General features: G+C 37.8%; 1 protein-coding gene across 1 annotated transcript in view; it reads right to left on the reverse strand.

Moving 5' to 3' along the window:
- Positions 1–4,537: 4,537 nt before the first annotated feature.
- kcnd3 (potassium voltage-gated channel, Shal-related subfamily, member 3) overlaps positions 4,538–23,721 on the reverse strand; it is a 166,858-nt gene continuing 147,674 nt past the window's right edge. Inside the window, exons 3-8 of the mRNA XM_088332896.1 lie at positions 17,625–17,793; positions 13,238–13,339; positions 8,848–8,880; positions 8,670–8,762; positions 5,668–5,909; positions 4,538–4,863 (exon numbers count right to left, since the gene is read on the reverse strand). Of these exons, the coding sequence (XP_088189022.1) occupies positions 4,674–4,863; positions 5,668–5,909; positions 8,670–8,762; positions 8,848–8,880; positions 13,238–13,339; positions 17,625–17,793 (829 nt within the window). The 3' untranslated portion in view covers positions 4,538–4,673. The remainder of the gene's footprint in view (positions 4,864–5,667; positions 5,910–8,669; positions 8,763–8,847; positions 8,881–13,237; positions 13,340–17,624; positions 17,794–23,721) is intronic.

Below are 23,721 nucleotides of genomic sequence, written 5' to 3' on the forward strand. Positions count from 1 at the left end.
ATGCTTGATATAAGTGTGGCATTGTCAACAAAATAATAAGCAAAATACATAATAGAGTTTGAGTTTTTCTATGTGCATGCCGATACCAAATGACCTATCGGTTGAAGATATAGCTATATGAGTGACTATCGCAAATTCACAAAGCGTATAAAGTTGGTTTAGGGGTATTGACATCGCAGAAAGTCTGGCTGTAATTTTTTTTTTTCCATTTCCCTTTAAGTGATATAAAATACTCTTGCCATAATACACCGGAGCCTCTAAAGACTCCGCCGCTATGCCACTAGCCAAACGAAAGTGGTGGGGGGTATGGGGTGAGAGCGGTGCTGGGAATCAAATGGGCCGAACCATTTCAAAGCAGTGGAGTACTTCCAACGCTGCGATGTTCCCCTTTTTTGTTTTGTTATATTTTTCTATTTTCTATCGAGCGTCTTTCATCATATTTCAGCCTATCCTGTTCTTAATTAAGGAATAGAGAGTTTTGAAAATGCTATAACTGTTGGGGGTGCTTGGGTTTAATCAGGTCTTGAGCACCCTTAAAAATGGGGCGGGGATGCTTGCTTTGGACTGTGCCTGCCCTCACAAACCACCGAAACGTTTTTATTTCAATAAACCAATAAAAAGCAGTGTCAATAAAACAATAATAAGCAAAAAGATGATTTTGGACCACTGATCAAGAAGACAAATGAAAGGTGACAGAAAAAGAGACACTCAAAACAAGAGTTTGTTTTCGTTTTCAATCAAAAATGTCAAAAGATTTTGTGCAAATTTAAAAGTTTTGCTGCTATGGAGAAGAGTTAAAAAATTCCATTCAAGTTTTAGCAATAATCATTAAAACAATAATAACAATAGACTTTGAAATCATCCAAAGGCAGCTTTAGGATGCTGAGGCCTGACTCTCTTTTTGGGAAATTAGTAAGTGGATTTTAACTTTCGAACTGTCGTCTTTTTTTAATTGGAAATTGACATGTGCAAATTGTTTGATTGATGATGATTCGATTCCGTGCAGCTTCGAAGAAGTCATTCCTCAAATCACCAAAAGAGATCTCTGCCCATTCCCAAAAATTGAGTCCAGTGATGCCGCCTTTAACTTAATAGGTCGGAAAAAAAGTTTGCCTGTGCTTGGCTGTTTGTTTTAACGCCTACGTGGTAATTTTACGCACTAGCTGCTGTCACGACACCAAAAATAGTACGAGCACGCCGACTAGACCTATGACACTTTCCTCGTTTCCACCCTGTTGAACATTTTTTGGCTCTCTGTGAATAAGCACTACCCGGGGGAAGGATCCAAGTCGCAATGCGGCAATACGCGGCAGCATCCCTGCTAGTGATAAGTATCTTTTCTTCTTCAAGTACAAATGCACATGTAAAACTACCATTCTGAAATTCATGTTTTACTCTGATTTAACATATCTTTGTAAAATGAAATTTGGGCTGTGGTAACTTATGACAGGTAATCCTCAAACTTACAAGATTTAGCAAGTATATATGTTTCAATTTTGAATGTCTGCTATTTCCAAATTATTTCATAATAATAAAACAAAAAAAACCCGACCATCACCACACCATTTTGGTTTAGTATATATATTTATATATATATATATATATCCATATATATCCATATATATACATCCATACATCCATTATCTGTACTGCTTATCCTCAGTAGAGTCGCGGGGGGTGCTGGAGCCCATCCCAGCTATCTTCGGGCAGTGGATACCCTCAACTGGTTGCCAGCCAGTCGCAGGGCACACAGGGACAGACAATTCGCACGCTCAGTCACACTTAGGGACAATTCGGTCCGACCAATTAACCTGACATGCATGTTTTTGGAATGTGGGAGGAAACCGGAATGCCCGGAGGAAACCCACGCAAGCACGGGGAAAACATGCAAACTACACACAGTAGGTTTGATCTCACGACCTCAGAACTGTGCCGCACACGCGCTAGCCGCTGCGTCGCTGTGCTGCCATATATATATATATATATATATATATATATATATATATATATATATATATATATATATATATATATCTCATCTCATTAGCCGTACCGCTTATCCTCATTAGGGTCGCGGGGGGGCTGGAGCCCATCCCAGCCATCTCCGGGCAGTGGGCAGGGGACACCCTGAACTGGTTGCCAGCCAATCGCAGGGCACACAGGGACAGACAACACATTCGCTCATTCACACCTATGGACAATTTGGACCGGCCAATTCACCTGAAATGCATGTTTTTGGAACGTGGGAGGAAACCGGAGTGCCCGGAGGAAACCCACGCAAGCACGGGGAGAACATACAAACTCCGCACAGGAAGTCTGGCGCTGGATTTGAACCCACGACAGGTTCCCATGACATGAACTGTGCCGCACAAGCGCTAACCACTGCGCCGCCGTGCTGCCCTATATATATATATATATATATATATATATATATATATATATATATATATATATATATATGTATATATATATATATATATACATACATATATACATATATATATATATATATATATATATATATAATATATATATATATATATATATATATATATATATATATAAAATATATATATAAAATATATATATATATATATATATATATATATATAACATTGAATTGCGCGATTAAAATTAAATGCAATTTATGAATGAATAAGATTGTCAAACACAATTTTATAACGATAGTTTATGTTAAAAATAAAATGAGTTTTCATTATTTTCTGATGTTTTTTGATGCAACCTTAGCAATCAAAGCAACTTTTATTTCATGCGTCGTTTAGTCCGGTGTACCTTATATGAAAACATAATTGTCAGAAGATTTGTTTTTGAGGGTGCGCTTGAAGTCTAGAAAATACGGTCATCAATTTCATGTGATTGGAACAAATTCAAGTTACTGTAGAAACAGGGTCTTAAACATAAAAAGTTGAGGATTACCTTATAAGCAAATTAAGTCCCGCCCCTACGCACAAGCAAGCCAGCTATACGACTCGCTTGTGCACATCTCGGCGTATTCCAACATTTTTATCATGATAAAGAGCGAGATCGGTAATTGAATCTCCCAACATTGAGTGCCATTAGGGTTGCCGTGGCAACCACTATATCACGCCCCGCCGCCTGCTTGGAGTTTCCCTGAAAACAAATGGAAAACGTAACATCGAGGAGGACAAAGTACAAACGTCATCGCACGGAGAACAAGACGACTTTGGAAATGAAACGTAGAAAGAACGCTGCTAAACCGCTATAAAGACAACCATAAGCGAGGTTGAGGAGGGGGAATACAAGCGGACGACGACGGCTGAAAGAGAAATACGAAAGAGAAAAAGAGAGAGCACAGCTTCACTGGTTCTGCCAAACGATGGTCAAATATTACAAAATATTCCATTAACAATATTCACAAAAGAGCCTGCCACCGATCGGGCTTGTGTCCGAAATTCTCAGCGAATGCCTTGTGCTTTTGATTATGGAACACTGAAAAAAAATAAAAAATAACAAGACACTTGGAAAACCTTTTGAGATCTTTTTCATTTTCGGGATACCTTTTCAGATACTACGCCTTAAATTTTACAAAGACATTGAAACAAAATCCTTGAGATGATTATATCACATCTCATCTCATCTCATTAGCTGCACCACTTATCCTCAGTAGGGTCGCGGGGGTGCTGGAGCCCATCCCAGCAATCATCGGGCAGTGAGCAGGGGACACCCTGAACTGGTTGCCAGCCAATCGCAGGGCAGATGACTACATATTAAATTTTAAAAAAATGTCTCCCCGAGATGATAGAAAATAAACAGAAAAACTAAATAAATAAAACAAAATTAAACAAAAATTGAAAAAGTAATCACTCTGATATTGATTTCAAGAATTATTGACCTATTTTACTACTGTTATTGTACTAGGAAAACTAATAATCCTTGATATGTATGTAATGAAATAAGAAAGAATACTTGAACAAAGATCGTATTGACGTTTCCCCCTTATTTAAGATTCTTCTTTACAACTCTGCTTTAACCCCACCTGTAAACAATTTGAAAATTAAATAAAACTAGTTTAAAATATTTTTATGGTATAACAGAAGAATTACTCATAGTGGTATTAATTTTAAGAATTATTTTCTTATTTAAAATCTTCATTTATTTTACTGGGGAGAATAAAGCAATTATCAATTAAAATATTTATGTAGTAAAAATAAGAATAAGATTTAAAGGGAGAGAGTGTATTATTGAGTGCGTTCTTGTGGAACAAAAAAACTATATATATATATATATATATATATATATATATATATATATATATATATATATATATATATATATACATACATATATATACATATAAAACATATACATATATATATACTTTTTTCTTACTATACTTACAATTTTAAAACAAAGTACATTTTTTAAATATATTATCTGATAAAACAGAATAAAATAATCTTAATACATTTCTAAAAATAGATTTTATGTACTAGGAATATATAATTGAAATATTAACGTGTTAAAAACAAAAAAAAAAAAGCCTAAAAAGGTGCTTTGTGCTCAGTCACGGGTGCACTTGCACTGTCGTCCCTCTATACAAGAGTCAATGTAGTTACAGCACATGACCAGCAGAGGGAAGGCTCTACTAGGCTTGAACAGGGTCTCTCTTAGTGAGTTTGTGATGACTTGGTTCACAGCGCCGACACTTTGACAATGTTCTGGTGGGGGCGGGAGGCCAAAAGAGCAGCGTCCCCCTCAGGGGTGGTGACGGGGGGCGTGGGGATGCTGATGATGGCGGTGGTGATCTGGCCAGCCTGGCAGTTGAGAGGCGCCGCCGCCGCCACCGTCGGGTCGTCCAGGCGCATGTTCAAGCTGGAGCGGCTGCGTGGAGATAATGACATATTAAAGCAGTAGTCAAAAACCTATACTTCGCGGGAAAATTTTCCCTATTTTACCAGGAAAATACATATTCCATTATTGATTTATTAGATTAAAACATCTCTTCTAATGAGAAACGTATCCAATCTGTAAAACGACATAACATTTTCCCTTATTTCAAAGGGACAGTGTGTAATAAATCATCATTGGAGGTCAGTGTAATTTAGAACCGAGCTGTGCGTGTGGATTAGAAGAAAACCCGCAATGGAAATCCCTAACACCTCGCTTCACAAAACTGGAAAATTGACTCTTAAAGTTTTTGGGTTAATATGAGTGGCTAGAGAAGCAAACAGTGGGTAAAAATCTCAAAGATGAATCATGGGACTCTGCGACGTTCACTTGTTTGACCAGCTGTGAAAGGCGAGTGACACCGTAGAACAAAGCAGGAGCAGCGACAAGAACAACAATAGCTAGCAGCAAGCCATTGCCTGCAGACGAATGGCTAACATGAGTGACTAAAGAAAACAGTTGAAAAAATAGAAGTTGCCTGAATGATGGAACTGGCCATTGGCCATCATATTTGGGGCTCAGCTTTTTGCAGATGGCGGCCGTTAAGTGCTAAAAGCACCAGCCGGGCCAGCTAGCTCCCCAAAATGGTCTTTCAGGCTTCCGTAATAGTAAGATGGCGCCCAAATATTCAGGCTTCTTCAAGTATTGTCATTTAATCACACATTTCCTCACCTATAATCATGTTTATGAGGTGCGCATTATTGTGCAGACAAAACAGTAAATGAAAACAGCATCTACCTGGTGGTGAGGGGCTGGATGTGTATGGCGCTGAGCTCCTGCAGGGTTTGGGGGTGCGTTAGGTGTGGGTTCTGGCTGGAATTGGGTAAGGGGCTGTGGTGATGCTTGCTGGTCCTGCGGGTGCAGCAAGTGCCAGTGACGCCCTCCTGGCTGGAGAGGGAGGGGCTTTTCGACGGGTAGTTGTGAAGCCCTGCCTCCAGGTAACTTTGTTGGTAATATTGCTCGTCCACAAACTCGTGGTTCTACAGAAACATCCCCAAAAAAGTTGAGATTGGGTTCACCAAACGTGAGACAATGCTGAGAGATGCACAAGAGAAAATTGAGCCACAATGACCTGCAGTATTGAATGTGTCCACTAGATGTCGCAAAAGCCAAGCACCCCTCGAAAATCACCCACTGCAGCTGTATTTGCTGACTAACAATAATTAACCAGAGGACATCGAGAAAATCTATCCGATTAAACTTTGCTGGGTTCGTCTGTATAACGTACTATATACTGTACTGTATACCGTATTTTTTTGTGCGTAACCCGCATTTCTTTCCCTAATATACCAGGGGTCAGGAACCTTTTGACCCAAAGAGCCATAAAAGCAAAAATGTTTTAAAAGGAAATCGAGAGAGCCACATCATATATTTTCAGACAAAATTGAAAAACTGCCAAACACGCTCTCTAGACAAAAGCTAATTCTCAGCACATTTTATTTCACTGTGTGTCATTTGATTATTTAAACCAATGTATGAAATGATAATAATGCCAAGTCCTGTGTCCCAAATCAATGTAAATATGCCATTTACAATTTGTCTTCCACCTTTAGTTAAGAGTGTTGAGGCAATTTAGGCAATTTTCCTTAATAACGGTTTCAAAACAATATGCATGCAAAGTTCTTTTGTAAAAATGTCACAAATTACTGCAAACGATAAGCATATCGTCATATTTACTTTCGGTGTAGACTGCACTGAGCGAGAGAGAGAGAAGGAAGTGCCTTGCGCTGTGTGCAGGGTTCCGCCCACCTGTACTGCTTACCCAATCAAAGTTGTCTGCCAGCGTTTTTATTTATCAAACTAAACAGTTTCTTATCGAAGCATTAAGTTGCTTTGGCTTTATATGGACCAAAATCAGGATGAAATCACTTGACTGTGGAACGCTACAGAGAGATGTGCAATACTTACATTTCATTTCAGAGCCATATGTACTCATGAAAAGAGCCACATATGGCTCCCGAGCCATAGGTTCCCTACCACTGCTATATACAAACTCAAGGTTTGGATGTGAGTTATATTTAGGTCTATTTCTGTGTTTTTGCAATGATTGTTTTGTCAAAAATATCGATGACCCAAATCGCAAAACATTGGAAGCAACTTTAATTAAACCCAGGTTTATCAGTGAGAGCGCTAATTCTGAACAACTAATCCACCGGTGATATAGATACCATATGAAAAAGCATTAATCATATCTCATTATCAAACTATTTTTATTCACGGTACAAGAAACAAATGTTGGACAATGGAGAAAACAGACAGCAGTGTAAATTTTTCCTCTGAAAAGTGATGGGTCCCGGGGACTCGCATGCTAAAAAATCTATGGGTCCCACCAGAGATCTATTGGTCCCCAAAATTTAGTGTTATCGAGGTTGAAATTGTAAATCGGCTACAAATATATAAATAAATATATAATTCTATATATTCATTCAGTTTTAATCATCACACTTAATTGGTAATATAAATCAGTTATCACTTCAGATTTTTCAGTTCACAAAAATATTGTACATTATACAAAATAATATTTCTGAAATATTAGTCTATATATTCATGCAGTTTCACTTCAGATTTTTCAGGTCATATATTCTTCGTGGTTTGCTGTCCCGCCACAGTTGTAATGCCTTCTCAATGTCCAATTGCAGCAATGGAATTTCCATAGCTAATTTGTGGTTTTCATGTCGTGCCGATCCAATGTGCTTTTCTGAAAGTTCGTAATGCGAAATGATTTATGCAATCCAGTTTTCTTTGTCACGCTGGGTGCACGCATCACAGAACATGTAGCCTCCATTATCATCCTCCTCATAGCGTAACCAGGAATATAATAGAGTCCATTTTGGCAGAAAAGTCATTTTCTTGTTAGGAGTATTCTTTTGTTTATTATCTTTCGTCGAATCGTTCGTTTCAAAACAAGTGTTCCTTGCCTTTGCGCTCTTCTGAAGAATTTCTCAGCATTTTTTTTGTGCGGAATTATTGCCGTTTTACCACTTTCTGTATTATGTTTCGACTTATTATCGACACTGAAGAAATTACCAATTTTTTGTTGATTTGCACCTAATACCAACTGTTTTTTCGGAGGCACACTTCTCTTTCACTCGACAACCACCAAAACAATGACGTCATCTCGAAGCAACGAGATCTCGTTTGCCGAGATCGGCGCGAGACCAAAACGACAATGGCGGATCTGCCTGACGAAAAGTTTGGAGTGCGGTAAATCTTTGTTGAAAAAAAAAAAAGTAATCGGGTAATAATGACAATTTGGTGTCAAAAAAGTTGCATCCAGGGGACATACGTTGATTTGACACAATGCGTCCCCAGCAAAAATGATGCGTCTAGGACGCAGGGACTTGGGCAAACGAGAACACTGCAAACAGTACACCTGAAAGTGATACATTAAAGCAAAAAAGCATGACGACTCTTTGTTGTATCTGATGATGAATCAGATATTAAAGAACATTAAATAAATACATAGTAGATTTTATGGTGGTTTTGTGTTCATAGGTTATTTTGTCAAGAAACTTTTTTAATTATGGCCGCACAACGTTTGTCACTTACTATACTTATCTTGAGCCGAGAAAAAGTGAAAGAAAATTCTATATCGATTTTTAATCCAATATTTGGGGTGCGTGTAATACACGAGTGCATGTAATAAACATGGTATATATTTGGTAAAAAAACACACAACAAAAACACTTGAAATAAGCAAAACTAATTGTTCTCAAAGATAAATCAATTCTTTAACTCACGGTGGTTTTCTCCAAGCAGGTCAGCAGGTGATGGTGCTGGCTCTCCAGCATGGAGTTGGTCTTACTTAACCGAGTTTCCTCCTCAGTAGAACCCTGCCATGACAGACATCACAGCCAAAATCAGCAAAACAAGCTGTCTTGTCTCAAAGAACAGGACTAAACAATGACATAAAAGTACCTTATCAGAGAGGTTCATCTTGTACGGAAATTGCTTTGGTGGGAGATTAGGGCAAGAAAAAAAAAAGACAATCAGAGTTAATTAAAAAAAAATAAATTTAAAATGATTTGTATAGCATATTTCAGAAATGAAATGCAACTCAAAATGCTACAAAAAATGTTAAATGCAAAATAAGAACAAATCCAACAACCCAACCTTCAAATCCAGAGACAAACACACAAAATGGGAAACAAATAAGGTAATACAATTAAAACAATGATAAAAAAATTGATAAAAAGACTATGTCCAGGCACAGACTAACCATGTAAGGAAATTGACCTGCTCCAATCAGCTAACTAACCACACCCTACAAGTGTGGAGGCCCTCCAAAAAGAGACACTGTAATTTCAAAAAAATTCAGGCTTGTGATATTATTTGGAGGCAATCTGGAGAGCAGAGAATTCCAATAGATCTGAAGTCCTCAGAACGGTTAAAAAAAACGCTGCCAGAGGACAGCCAAAGACCGTTAAGACATTTGGAAACTGGTAAAGGTACCTTAAATAACCTTAAAACTGGTGTTATGTGCAACAGCTGCAGGCTTGTGATAATTCTTTCGGGGAATCAAGAGAGCAGGGAATTAAAATCATATATACGAGAGGAGATAAAAGCATCATTCAGCACCTCCAAGTTTCTTCAAATGATTAAAAACAATCGGCTGCAAAATTATTTTTGAGGAATTAGGGGAGCAAGGAATTTAAATTATCCAGAATCAGAGTCGATAAATGCATGAAACAGCACCTCTGAGATATAAATGGGTGGACTTAGAACATTTTCTTTGAAATTATATGAACCAATCTGTGCAAGATTCTTTTCAGGGTATCCGGCGAGCAAGGAATTACAATAATGTAAACGAAAGAAAATAAAAGAATACATCGGCCCCTCTTTCGGGGGTCTCTAGCTATACTCGCACATGACAAAAAAATAATTCAGAGAGCAAGGAATTACAATAATCTAAATGAGAAAAGACAAAAGCATGCATCTGCACCTTTGTGTTTGCCTGAAAGAGGCATGGGTGGGCTCTGGCTTTATTAAACAAACAATAAAAATAACCTTTCATGGAACGGTCTCTCAGGAACCGTCCTCTCTTGGTTCAGACCTTACCTGTCAGATAGGACGCACTGTGTTAAATATGGTGAAATGACATCTGAGCCCTTTAGTGTTACCTTTGGTGTTCCGCAGGGTTCAGTACCAAGTACCCCCTTCTCTTTAGCACTTACATGCTTCCATTAAGTGATATTATTCGTAAGTATAATATCAGTTTTCATTGCTACGCAGATGACACTCAAATGTATCTTCCGATGGAGGAATCTGCCACACTAAACTGTGGAAATTTGGAGGCCTGCCTCACTGAGATAAAAGAATGGATGTCACTCAACTTCTTGTGCCTTAACTCTGAAAAGACCGAAATGTTAGTTTTTGGTCCATCTAAATACCGTGGCTTGTTCTCAAAAGCTGCTCTGAACATTGATAAATGTAATACCACCCAGTGACGCCCTCCTGGCTGGAGAGGGAGGGGCTTTTCGACAGGAAGTTGTGAAGCCCTGCCTCCAGGTAACTTTGTTGGTAATATTAGTATTACAATTTAGGTGTCATATTTGACCCCGATCTGTCCTTTCAAACACATATGAAGAATATTACTAGAACAGCTTTTTTCCATCTTCGCAACATTGCTAAAATTCGCCCTATGCTGTCTCAGTCGGATGCGGGGATTATAATTCATGCAATTGTTACCTCCCGTCTCGATTACTGTTATGCACTACTTTCTGGTCTCCCTAAGTCCAAAAACAAGAGCCTTCAGCTGGTACAAAATGCTGCAGCGAGGCTTTTAACTAAGACAAGAAAGTTTGATTACATTACCCCGATTTTAGCTAACCTGCATTGGCTCCCTGTTAGCTTATGATGTGATTTTAAGGTTCTGTTGGTATTATACAAAATCATGCATGGACTTGCTATCTTTCAGATTTAATTTCACCCTTTGTTCCTGCCTTTGCTCTGAAAATGCTGGTCTACTAGTGATCCCAAGAGCCAAGAAGAGATCTGCAGGTTCGAGAGCGTTCTCCATTCGGGCTCCGGGGCTGTGGAATGCTCTTCCCCCTGAGATTTGATCTGCAACCTCAGTGGATATGTTTAAATCTGAGCTTAAAACACACTACTATTCTATAGCATATGAATAAACTATAATTTATGGTGACAATATCTTTGTATTATTTGCCCTCATGTAGGTTTTATATAAGGGGAAGGTGTCATAATAATCTGTGGTTTGCAATAATCTGTGGTCTGTGTAGCCCTTTGAGACTCTTTGTGATTAAAGGCTATACAAATAAACATGACTTGAATTGACATCCTTTTTGGAGAATGCAGAGAGCAGGGAATTACAAAATCGAAAGCTGTCATTCATGGCCTTGAACGTGCCAGGCACCAGAAATAGTGTTCCATTATTATTATTATCGATATCAATGTAGGGAAAAAGATTGATTTGTGCCCCTAATGGATGTAGAGTGCATTACGTTGCATACATAATGTTTTGCCTTCGGGTGTTTACGCGACATTGCTGCCTTCGGAGACTCAATAATGACTTGTTTTTTCCAAAATCGTTTATTTTTCAGGCATGTCTATGAACATCGGGGAAAATGTTTCTGCTTCTGTGTCGAATGAATGCTTTCGAAATGGGACTGGAATAAATAACACAAATGTAGTGTAGGTATACTAATGAGTTGACGTGGCGAAGAATACACATCTTTTAGAGGACAAGAAGGTTTTAAATTAGGGCTTTATAGAACAAGGATGAGGTTACACACTAGGGTTTGAAAGTAGATACGTTCTCAGAATAGCATAAACTAGCTTTTGGGTTTGTAACTAAAGTTTGAAACGAAGCCTAAGGTAAAAATTAGGGGTTTTAAGTAGGGTTGAACTTTCAAACAAATTTTTTAAACTGAAGCTAGGATTTCAAACTAGGATTCTAGGGTACAGTGTTTTAAAGTAGGCTTTAAACCTGCAGTAAGAGTTTCAAAGTGGCATTAAACACCAGCTTTGGGGTGTTAAAGCAAACTTAGTGTTTGAATTAGGGTTTTAAAGATGGGTTTAAATATCAAAGTAGGTTTGTAAACTAAAGCTATCGATTCAAACACAGGTTTTCTAGTACAGATACAATTTCAAACTAGGGTTTTAAAGTAAAGACAGTGTTATAAACTTCAGGTCGGATTTCAAACATGCGTTATAAACTAACGTGGATATTTAAAACTAGGGTTTAAAATTGGGACTTTAAAGAGGGTTTAACCTACAAACTAAGGTTTTAAACTGAAATTAGGGTTTCAAACAGGGTTTTTATAGTGTAGGTAAGATTTCAAACTCAGATTTAAAAGTATAAATAGCGCTTTAAACTAGCGTTATAAACCAGCTTTTGGGTTTCAAACTAGAGTTTTTAACTAAACTTTGGGTACAATTTAGGGTTTCAGGTAGGGTTTCACTTTAGAACTACTGTTTGAAACTGGAGCTAGGGTTTCAAACTAAGGTTTAAAAGTACAGATCAGGTTTGAACTAATGTCACAAACTAGCATTTGGGTTTCCAATTATAGTTTTTAACTAGACCCTGGTTCAAATTAGGGGCTCAATATAGCGTTTAACCTTCAAACTACGTGTTTTAAAGTTGAAATGTACAAATAGTAATGAAAACGGGGTTTGTTGTACAGAAAGGGTTTCAAACTAGGGTTTAAAAGTACAGATCGGGTTTTGAGCTAGCATTATTGTTAGGGTCTAGCATACGTCCCACCAACAGAACGCCCCAACTGGCGTTTTTAACTGAGCACAGGTGTGTCCAATTATCACACACCAATCATCCTGAACCCTTTAAAAGGACATTTTTATACAGCAAACTCTGTTCGGTTCATATTAAGTTTTACTGTCACCCTCCTTGTGTCAGTTTCACCACCACCACCACCACCACCACCACGTCAATTTTGTTTATTTCTGATTTCTTTGTTAATTGCTACCTACATTTTCCGGTATCCGGTTTTTGTGTTTGTTTCTGTTTTTTTGTTTGGGCATTTTAGTAGTTTTGTGCCCACTTGTTTGTTTGGTACTTTGGTCCTGATTGTGTTGAAAAATGCCGTCCCTTGTTTTTAATACCCCTGTACCCAGTTCCTGCCTTCCTAACATGGGTTCATCTACCATCAAACCACAACTGTTCTAACAGCTTTTTTAAATATCATGCATTCCTAAAAAAAGGATGATGCAATCACGAAAATCAGATGCAAAAGGGCCTACTTTGATGATCAACAGATCAACTGGTTGGACAAATATACAAACCCGGAAAATGTAAGAATCAAGAATTAGTCAACGCCAATTCTCTTACCGTGAGCTCCAAGGCTTCGTTGAAGAGTCCGTTGCGTTTGCTGTGGAGGAAGGCGCTAGAACTTCCTGTCTTGGATATTCGGATCCTGGCCAGACGGGCTTTCTGCAGGAGAAAGTAACTTCATACATCGTGGGAATTGTCTTTCTCATGCTTCATATATCGGTTGTGATCTCCGGGATCAAATCAAACATATGACACTAGATCATTCCCTCTGATCTGCCCTGATAACTCACTCTGATCTTCCCACTATGCTTATGAATGATTTATGGCCACGCATGTCTATTGCGGTCCCTGGTTAGAAAAATGAAGCAGCTTGGATTAGTACAGATAAGGTTTTGAACAAGTGTTATAAATCAGCTTTTGGGTTTCAGACTAGGGTTTTAGACTTAATCTAGTGTTCACGTTTGGGTTTTAACATGCAGTTTCACTTTCAACTAGGGTTTTAAAAAAGTTAGGGTTTAAACCATGGTTTTAATGTAGACTTAGGATTAAAATTTGGCCTTTTAACTCAACTTTGGGTTCTTAGGTTTTAAAGTTAGCTGTAATATTCCATCTAACGTTGAAAATTGAAGCTGGTGATTCAAACACGGGCCTTATAAATAGGGCTTTGGACTAGAATTACAAACTAGCCGATGAGTTTCAAACTAGGGCCCTAAACTAAACCTAGGGTTCAAGGTAAGGTTTAAAAGTAGGATATAACTTTTAAGCTAGGATTTTAAACCAAAGCTACGGTTTCAAACTTTGGTTTAACCCTTATGTTGTGTTAGGGTCTGCAGTGAGCTGTTTCAAGGATTTAAAATATAAAAATTTATGTTTCTCAGTACCATAAAACCAAATTGGAATATACAGTATGTCACAAAAGTGATTAAACACCTCACATTTCTGCATACATTTAATTATAATGTTTAATAGAAGAACACTAAAGAAACATCACAATGACACAATGAGAATAAATCTGTGTAAAGATTTTAAAGCAGTCTATATGTAGTTTAACACTTTAAAAAACTTAAAATATAATCATCAATAACTAAACCCCTTGACAACAAAAGGGAGTACACTCAAAAATGAAAGTTCCTGAAGTGACATACTGGATAAATATGTTGGTTAGGACGTTATATAAACTATATTGAGCAAGAATCCTTTCTTTTCAGGACTGAGTGAGACCATGGGTCAAAAGTGACCTGCTACCAACAGTTAGTGGTGCCAATTCCTAACAACACCTGAGGGTTAAAAGTATAGATAGTATTTCAAACCATCGTTATAAACCATCATCTGGAATGTAGTAATTTGTATACTATGACACAGGTTTTGGAAATTGAAATTACCAAAAAGGATAATAAGTACTTATATAAATTCCAAATAAATGATAAATCACAAGCTTTCCCACATTAATCGAAACATCATTTTTAAATCCCTTACACAATCATGCAGAAAAATGTAGGAAAAAATACCTTGCCTGTTTCAGTGAGTCAGTAATGCAACTATTTAAAATTAATCCTTAATCCTTTTGTTGAACTGTCCAATTCTCTCGACACACACTTATTAGAGTGCAAGCTAGCTTACTATCTAGCATCTCCCTTAATAACAATTTTGTTGTGCTAGGATTTTTCACTGTCCCTGCTGTGAACGTGACATGAACAACACACCGAAGGACAATTTTTATTTCTTTCAACTGCTGCCTAGCTTGATTTTCGGCCTTTGAGGCGTGATCGCGGTTCCAGGCTGTAGCATTACTGGAGCGTGAGAAAGTGCCGCCAGATGGCTTTCATTAACCCGTGTGAATGGACTGTAGACACAACACTAGTAAAAAAAAAAATCACTGTGATGGGTTTAAATTGAGAATAGAGGGATTAAAAATGCTAATACCATAAATGCTAACGGCCTTATGAACACTTTGCATACACATTCTAAAAAAAAAAATGGGTGATAGTCGGCTCTGTATTGCTGCAAGAGTGTACTTTTGTTTGGCCTTTTTGGCCGTTCTGTCCACCGAAAAGTCAATTGCAATTGTGCCTGATCACACATTACTGTGAGCTGGGGCACAGTATATTTTTGTCAGCTGTTTTTACCCTTTAGTTCACAAAAAAGTGAACTGCACTTGTGTGGCTGCAACCCACTATTACCTATTGCATATTGTTGAAAGCAGGGCCCAGCAGAAGGGTTTTTCTTCAGGCCTGGTAGCTCTTTTTTGCCATTTTCTTCACCAAAAAGTGAACTACACTTATATGGCCGAAATATATTATCCCCAATTGCATATTGCTGTAAGCAGGGTTGGCAAAGTGCACTTTTTTTGGCCTGGTGGCTCTATTTTTGCCATTACTGTTTTTCGAACTAAAATGAACTGCACCCCAATCCCATATTTCTGAGAGCGATAGGTGTGCTGTTCTGACTTGCCCTAAATGAAATGCACAATGGTGGCAATGATCCGTTATCCGACTATTGCCCAGAGCAAGGGCCGGCGGAGCGCATTTTTTCTTCAGTTAGGGCCACTGAAGCGTGTCTGTGTTGAAATGCACTGTTTTGGCCGCAATCCATCATCCCCTTTAAACCATTGCTGAGAGCAGGGGCCAAGAGACGAAATTTGTGTCATGAGTGGCAGCTCATGACACAAGTTTCGTGTCATGAGTTTGAGTTCTTTTTGCCTTAAATGAGCAGCACCTCTGCGGCTGCGATCCCTTATCCCCGGACGACTATTGCTGCGATTTGGGGCCAGCAGAGCGCAAGTTAATTTGAGGGTTGTTGCATCCGTGAGGGGTTCTGGTCCCCGGTAACCGTAATAAACATTGGATATCAGTATTCGGATTCAGTGAATGGTTCGACATTGTTGTATTTTTTAAATATATTATCACAAAATTCAGTTGTATTGTGACATAATACACAAAACAATTGGACTCAACCTGCCGTGTGATTTACTTAAATTTTATTCAACTTAATTATGCATTCCTGGCCTGCTAGTGCAATTTATACTCAAAGGGCCTTTTGGCCCATAGGTGAGATTGTTTTGTGCCCGGAACCATTTCAGGGTGCATCTAGTTAGTACTCAAAGACATCTAAGATGGGCTCCAATTGCAACTCTCCAAAGGTTAAGCCTGGTAAACGGAAGGAGGGAATTCAGATTTTTCCAATGCATTTCAATGAGCCTCTATTTTACTCAAATATTGATGCGTCTCAGCCTGGCATATATTTTGTGTGAACGCCTTATGACTTTTTTTCTACTGATAATCCATAAAATCCTGCTTTAGACACTGATATGAATACCAATAACCAATAACTAAAGACACACGCAAAATCCGTCCATCCATTTTCTGGTGCCCATCCCAGCTATCTTCAGTGGGCAGGGGAAAATCGGAACTGAAATCTAATTAGCTTTATTTTTGTCTTTATTTTCAACAACATACTCTACAAATTAGGGGGGGGGCTGGCGTACCTGTGCACACCTGCCTCCAGTTTCACTACACATAGACAATCAGGCCAAAGATATGGTCGCAAGTTTGTTATTGTTTTTTTATTTATTGTTGGGACATTTTGTTGGTTTATTACTTTATATCTTTTTGAGCATGTGAACCGCATTTCCATTTTCCTTGCAAATGGACCAGGTGGTGCTACTACTTCTAAAGAAAATCAAAATCTATTCTAATGAGGAACATATATACTAGAATCTTTTTAACAAATTAAAGTCTCCTGTGATTCGCATACAATCACATACGTAAGACAGAGGTGGTGAGGAGACACAACAAAGTCGCAAAGTTGTGCTACTACTTCAAAAGAAAAACAAATGTACTCCAGAGAAGAACACCAATTCTTAGAATCTTTCTAAGAGATCAAGCTCTCCGGTGCCTAACATACAGTATATTACAAAGAGGTAAGGAGGAGACACGACCAAGTATTAATTCTATAGAAAATCGAAGTCTATTCTAATGTGAAACAAATGTTTAGAATGAATTAACAAGTAATGTTGGCTAAATAAATATTATATTGAGTCACAAGTGAGTAATTACCGGTTATCTTTTTATCGATGATTGTGACATCATATTTGGCCGTTACCAGTTTGATAACTATTGTGAATCCCTAATATTTGTTTTTAAAATTTTATTTTTTGTCCTATGAATTGAGTTAATGTCAGTATTGACTCCCTCTAACACTTAAAATCAGTCCAGGGTCAAGCCTAACTATGTTCCAAAGTAAGCTAGGCTAAGCTAGAGGACATTAGCAGTTTGCAAAATGAATAGCAAGCTTGATTTATGACTTTGTCACTGTGGAAACAACTGCAGACAATAAACGATGAGACACCATTGCATCGTACAAACAAACAAAACCCCAAACCTTTCGGGGTCTTCCTGTCTGGATCACCTCAGAACAAGTCCAAGTCTAAAAAAGCGGTATTCACCTGTACCTTCTGCGCCCGCCGTTTGTCGGCTCTTTGGTTCTGGTGGTAGATGCGGCTGAAGTTGGATACGATGACGGGAACCGGTAGGGCTATTACCAGAACACCGCTCAAAGAGCAAATAGAACCGAAGATCTTCCCTGCGATGGTTTTAGGGACCATGTCTCCATACCTACAAGAGAGCGATACAGAAGACGACAAAAGTTTGAGACGGATTTTGAAATTACAAGCAGAATTTGTTGGTTCTCGTACTTGGTCCATAACTGACTTGCAACCTTGAAGTTGGTTATATTTGAATAATAACTTTAACAGCGAGGAGTCTTAAGAGTCTCAGGTGATGCATATGCAATTTTTTTTAAAGGCTATTCAACAGTTGTAAAGTGACAATGTGTAGTAATTCACCAATAAAGGTTGTTGTAGCTTAGATTGTGCATTGGAAGAATACAAACTACAGAAGCCTGAAGGACACATTTGGCAAAATTGTGACGCCTTCTTCCATATTTTCTGTATCAGTCAGCAGCAGGACATGAAAAATGTTTAAAATCTCTGCAACACAGAAAGCTGGATACACCCAGAGCAGTTGAAAGGAAAGTTGGTCAAAGCTAACTTTAGCTCAGGGGTCGGAAAATTTTGGCCTGCAGGCCACATGTGGCCCGTCAGGCTTTTTGATTGGGCCAAACAAACAAAAATGTTAAACAGTTCATGATAATATGTGCAAACCAGTAAAAAAGTACTACTAATGAAAATGTTTTGATTTTATGCCACTCTTGTCCCCAGTGTCCCTAACATTAAAATGGCCAGCAACATTTTTCTTTACTTCAAATTTTCATCATGTGAGTATTGTATCCTTAAGATTCTCATTCAATTTGATGGAAAAAACCCTTCTGTGCTAGCAAAGTAGCATTTTATCAAATGTGCTTTAAAACGAGATGTATTTGGCGAACCTCTTGTCCGCTGAATCCCCAACATTCAAATGGCCAGCAACATTTTTCCCTACTATTTTTACCATGTATTTATTTTATTCCAGGATATTTTTATTAATTTTAATGGGAAAAAACAAACCCTTCTGAGTAAGCAATATATGATTTTGAGTTTTTAAATGCATATGATCAAATTTAGTGCTTTAAAAATGTACATAATTGATTGCTTAACGATGAGTGTTTCAAAACCAGTTTGAATAAATGTTTTTTTCAATAGACGAGAAGTAAATAAATAAAACATGTACTTCTAAAGGTATGTATGTTTGTTAATTCATAAATTTATATTATAGCTGCTATTCTAAAAATACCTCTTTCCATTTTTTTCTCATTTTTTATTTTTTTTGTCTGAATGGAATGTGCATTAAATGCAAAAACGTATATTTCTAAATGCCCCAAAATACAGATATGCCCACATTATTTTTCCCCTTATATCCCCTAATATTGCCGAATTACAGACTGTATCAGTTGATACAAAAAATGTTTTTTTTTGCTTTTCTTGTTTTACTCCATTTTATCGATCGAAAGTTAGAAAACATAAAACAGTCATTAATCATTGTGATTTGCACACAATAAATTTAGACTGTTGTAATTAATATTAGCAAACTAAAAGTGTATCTTTTATTTAAATTGAGGAGCAATATGAGCAGTTGAAGACTGATCATACTGCATACTGTAAAAGCTCCACCAGACTATAAATATTCCTTAACTCATTCAAAGCCATAAAGTATAAATGCATAAAAGTATTGTCCCTGAGTACCAACACGTAAAAATATGTTTTGCTTATTTTATTAAAAAAATATATATTATAAAGGGCCCTGCGATTGGCTGGCAACAAGTTCAGGGTGTCCCCTGCCCACTGCCCGGAGATGGCTGGGATGGGCTCCAGCCCCCCCGCGACCCTAATGAGGATAAGCGGTACGGCTAATGAGATGAGATGAGATGAGATATTATAAAGGGTTTGCCGCTGCTCATCCGTAAGTACAGTAACAAGCCTCTGGACATTATTTCAGTATGATAAATCACCATTAGGTGGCATGAGTGGCTTTGATCAGAGCTTTGTCCACACATTGAGGGAGCTCCATCTTCCTTGTGTTGCTTCTTGTATCCGGTGAACGAGTGTAAGTGACCCCTTACGGCGAGTAGACGCAGTGTAATGAGAGTTGCGAGATATGGACAAATAGTAACAGTAACAGAACTTATTCCTTTCAAAAAATACGAGAAGTACCATTGTCATTGTCTGGTCGGGGACAGATGACATTTTGTGCACCTCCCCAGGAAAGCAGTAGCCTGAGGGAACGCGATCGTCATGGTGACCGAAATCGCGTAATCATTTCATGCATTGTTCATGAAGGTTATTTTGCAAGAAATGTGCCCATGTTTTTATGGAAAGCATCGTATAAATCAGACCTGGGCATTCCAGTTGTCAAGGGCCGCATGTCCTACCTGATTTTTGAGGTTCCTATGCTCCAACACAAGTGATTCCAAGCACCTGCCAGCTAGAAGAAGATAAACCTCCAAAATCATACAGGACTTGCGGCCCTCAGAGACCGGAATGCCTAGGTCTGGTTTAGATATTGAATGTGCCAAACATGGAAAAAAAAGCACCAAAGAGAAAGTGTCGGTTGAAATGCATCCTCACAAATAGCCGTGTTTCTCTGAAGTTTTCTTGGAAATGAGTATTTTTATACACATACAACATACTTATTTTTCCGAATGAATGATGAGGGTTGAAGCTTCATTTTGATATGTCCTATGGCTATATAGCTACTAAAGTCAATTTTCTAATTTTTCCAGTACCATTCGAAGAAGAACTCAATGACTATTATATCGTTAACAATAACAATTATTCATTTTTTTTTGTTATTATTCTTATTATTCATATTATTATCAATACCACCAACACTAACGATGTATTTAATGATGGTGAAAGGCAAGGAAACTTTTTTCATCCATTTAACTGGCATAAAAAGTTTTTTTGTTTTTTTTTAGTTACTTACGCGATATAGACCGGTGTTGTATATAAGGCGAAAGGTCACACACAAAAGCTCCAAAAAGTTGCTTGCACAATCTATGTTTAGCTTTTTTTGTTGACTTTGGACACTAAAGTAAAGTCTAATAAATCTTGCTGCTTGCACATACTTTGTGCTTATTTAAGATGTTACTGTCTACGATCTTTTTCTGTCAACAATGCGCGCGCAGCTTAGCGACGTGACATTTGTTTATAAAGACAGAAAGGGGTCTATAGCCGCGATTTACATACGAGATTTTCAATGAGACGTAGCCTCCTGGCATCTTGGTCTGATGCAACACTCCTTATGCACCAATCGGAGGCGATGATGCTTCCCACTACAACACCATACAAATATAATGCCATCTGCTATTAATCACAAGGCAAGAAGAAATGCAATGGCAAAGAGAAGCCACTAGACAGCGGTGTCAGCGTCATTTTTAAGCAGACTTGTTTTATTTTTTCTTAATTTAATGCGTGGTCTATCTAATCAGACTGCTGAGAAACATGGCAACAACTTCAAGCATTTACAAGCACTTGTCAAACCTTGAAAACCCAACATTGAAAAACAAGCATTTTGTAAGGATTTCAAGCAACCTTACAAACCCTGGAATTTTGGCTGGCTCTTCCCATTTAAGAGAAACGCCTGGCATTGAATGAGTTAAGGAATGACGTATCTTTGCAGAAACAATTTTATTCCAATGACAAAAACAATATTGTGTGACAGTCCTCGCCACGGAGAGGATAACGGCGAGCTACGCGACAGAAAGACTTTGATAGAGCCAAATTAGGCAATAACAAGCTTGCGACATCGCATTGAATCTCCTCCCTTCGTCGCCAGATCTTCCTATTACGAGGAAAGAAAAGCTAATCATATTCATCTGCCAGCCGTCTATAATAGGATGCTGTCCGATTGCTTTATAGAAGCTCTTCTCTCCTAACGCTACACTCAATTTGCCGGCCTCATTTAGACAAGCTGGCCTGTCGCCATTGATAACGTCTACGAGCCGTTCTATGAGATAAAGATTTGCGTACGTTTAAAAAGGGAGGCGGTGGCATGAAGCAAATGCTGAGATTGTGCCATTCGTTTTGGGATAATTGTTTCTTCCTAGCGCAACCGCTGAAATCATTCTTCTGGTGACAGAAACCAATACACGCATGATATATTAAAAAAAAAAAGAATGCATGATTTGAAAGTGTTAATGATGTTAAACAATCTGTAAAATAAAATTATAAACAATGGTGACAGTTTAAAAACAATCATTAGGGATAATAACATTATAAAGCTTACATATATGACACCCCCCCCCCGGAGGAAAATAAAGTCAGTTAGTTATTTGTTCCTTTGTGTCTTTGTATCCTTATCCTCACTGTAAATGTGGACTGGAGTCGTCCAATTTCATTGTCACAGCATATCCCATGTTGTAACAATGACAAGAAAGGCATATTCTATTTTATTCTATTCTATATTTCCAAAAAGTAGTGTTAAAGAGACTAAAGCTTTCTCTTAGCAATCAATGACCAATACTTACTTTGTTCGTCAGTAATAACTATAATGACAAGATATTGTTACAAGCACCATAACACTGACATATTAATATTGCAGAAAGTAGTTATGATTATAGTTATGAAAATACTTCACTTCTAAATATACAATGTCTCCAATTTTGATGGTACACATGCCTTAGCCAGTAGCAAATAATTTTAAAAAAGGTAACATATGGTCGATTACGGCCATGGATGTCTCTCATTGCGTCACACTTGACGCAAACTAATGGCAGCCATGATTTGCTGCTGAAGTATAAAACATTAATATATGAACACTACATTAGTGTATGTTTGTGTATGTCTTGTACAGAAAAAGCAACAAATTGTGTGGTGATTAGGAAACTCGTTTAGGGATTTTATTGGGTAGCTTAATCAACGAGCTGTATATCTTATTTAAATGGGCTTAACACACAATCATATACAGTGCGACCAAAAGAAGATGAAAAAGTCAGAAAAAGAAAATAAAGAAAAAAGACAGTTACTACAGCAACTGACTATGGCTAAGATGTTCCTCGAGCACATGACCAAGCATTGCTACTATAAATACAGTATACAAAATTAAAATATAATTAAAAGTAGGAGCAAACATTCTTAAAATATTTCTCTTGACTGTTTGAGTATTATAGCTTAGCGTACAATAAGGAATTATCAAATATTTTATTTTAGAGGTAGAGAAGAGACATAACCGAATTGAGCAACAACTTCTATAAACGGGGTCTCCAACGAGGTGCTCAAAGGCACCCTGGTACTAAGTGGACTTGTTCTAAAAATAGCTCACCAGTGCTGGATCTTTTTAATTTTCTATTAAGGATTGTATTCAGTGGTTAACCCTTCTTCCAATAATTAACCTGGTAATAACATAGTAACAATATATTAATGATATAATTTGTTATTTTAGAAATGCATATCAAACTGGGTGCCCTCTACACTAATTCATAACATAAAGCGGTGGCTCTCAGCTTGAAAAAGGTTGGTAACCCCTCTTCTTTAGAAAATCAAAAAATATTAAATGCTAAGAATCTTTCTAACAAGTAGGATCAACTGAATTAATATTACAGCAAGTGAATAATTACTGGGTCTTTTTTATACAGACGCTCCCCTACTTACGGACATTCGAGTTACGAAAAACGGTGGATACAAACATTTTTTTTTCGGGATTTTGAAAAATACTTGGACATTTCTGTAAGTTAAATTTTGTATTGTGCACCTTTTTCCGAGTACAGGGCAGTACCGTGGTGCTTCTTTCCGCAGCTACTGGCATGTGGCGCTGTGAGTGCTCATCCAGCATCCGCCCCGAAGAAGAAATACGGCTTCCTTTTCCTAGTTTGTGTGTAAACATACTATACTGTATTTTCAGCGCGCAAAGAAACTTCACATTTTTATTGTTTAATCTCTCATGCATCCATTTAATATGGTTGGTGTAAAGTGGAAAGAAGAGGCCAGCCGTTTCTTTTGAAATTAAAGTGGAACAAGAAAGCTTGATGCAGTTGAGGAAATGGTTAGATTGCTTTTTTTTTGGGCACTTTTTACCACGGAGGTGAAAGTCGCCTAACTCTTGAAACTC

Source organism: Urocampus carinirostris, chromosome 3 (genome assembly GCF_059441175.1).
Source record: "Urocampus carinirostris isolate Australia breed hairy pipefish chromosome 3, RoL_Ucar_1.0, whole genome shotgun sequence".
Lineage (NCBI taxonomy): Eukaryota > Metazoa > Chordata > Actinopteri > Syngnathiformes > Syngnathidae > Urocampus > Urocampus carinirostris.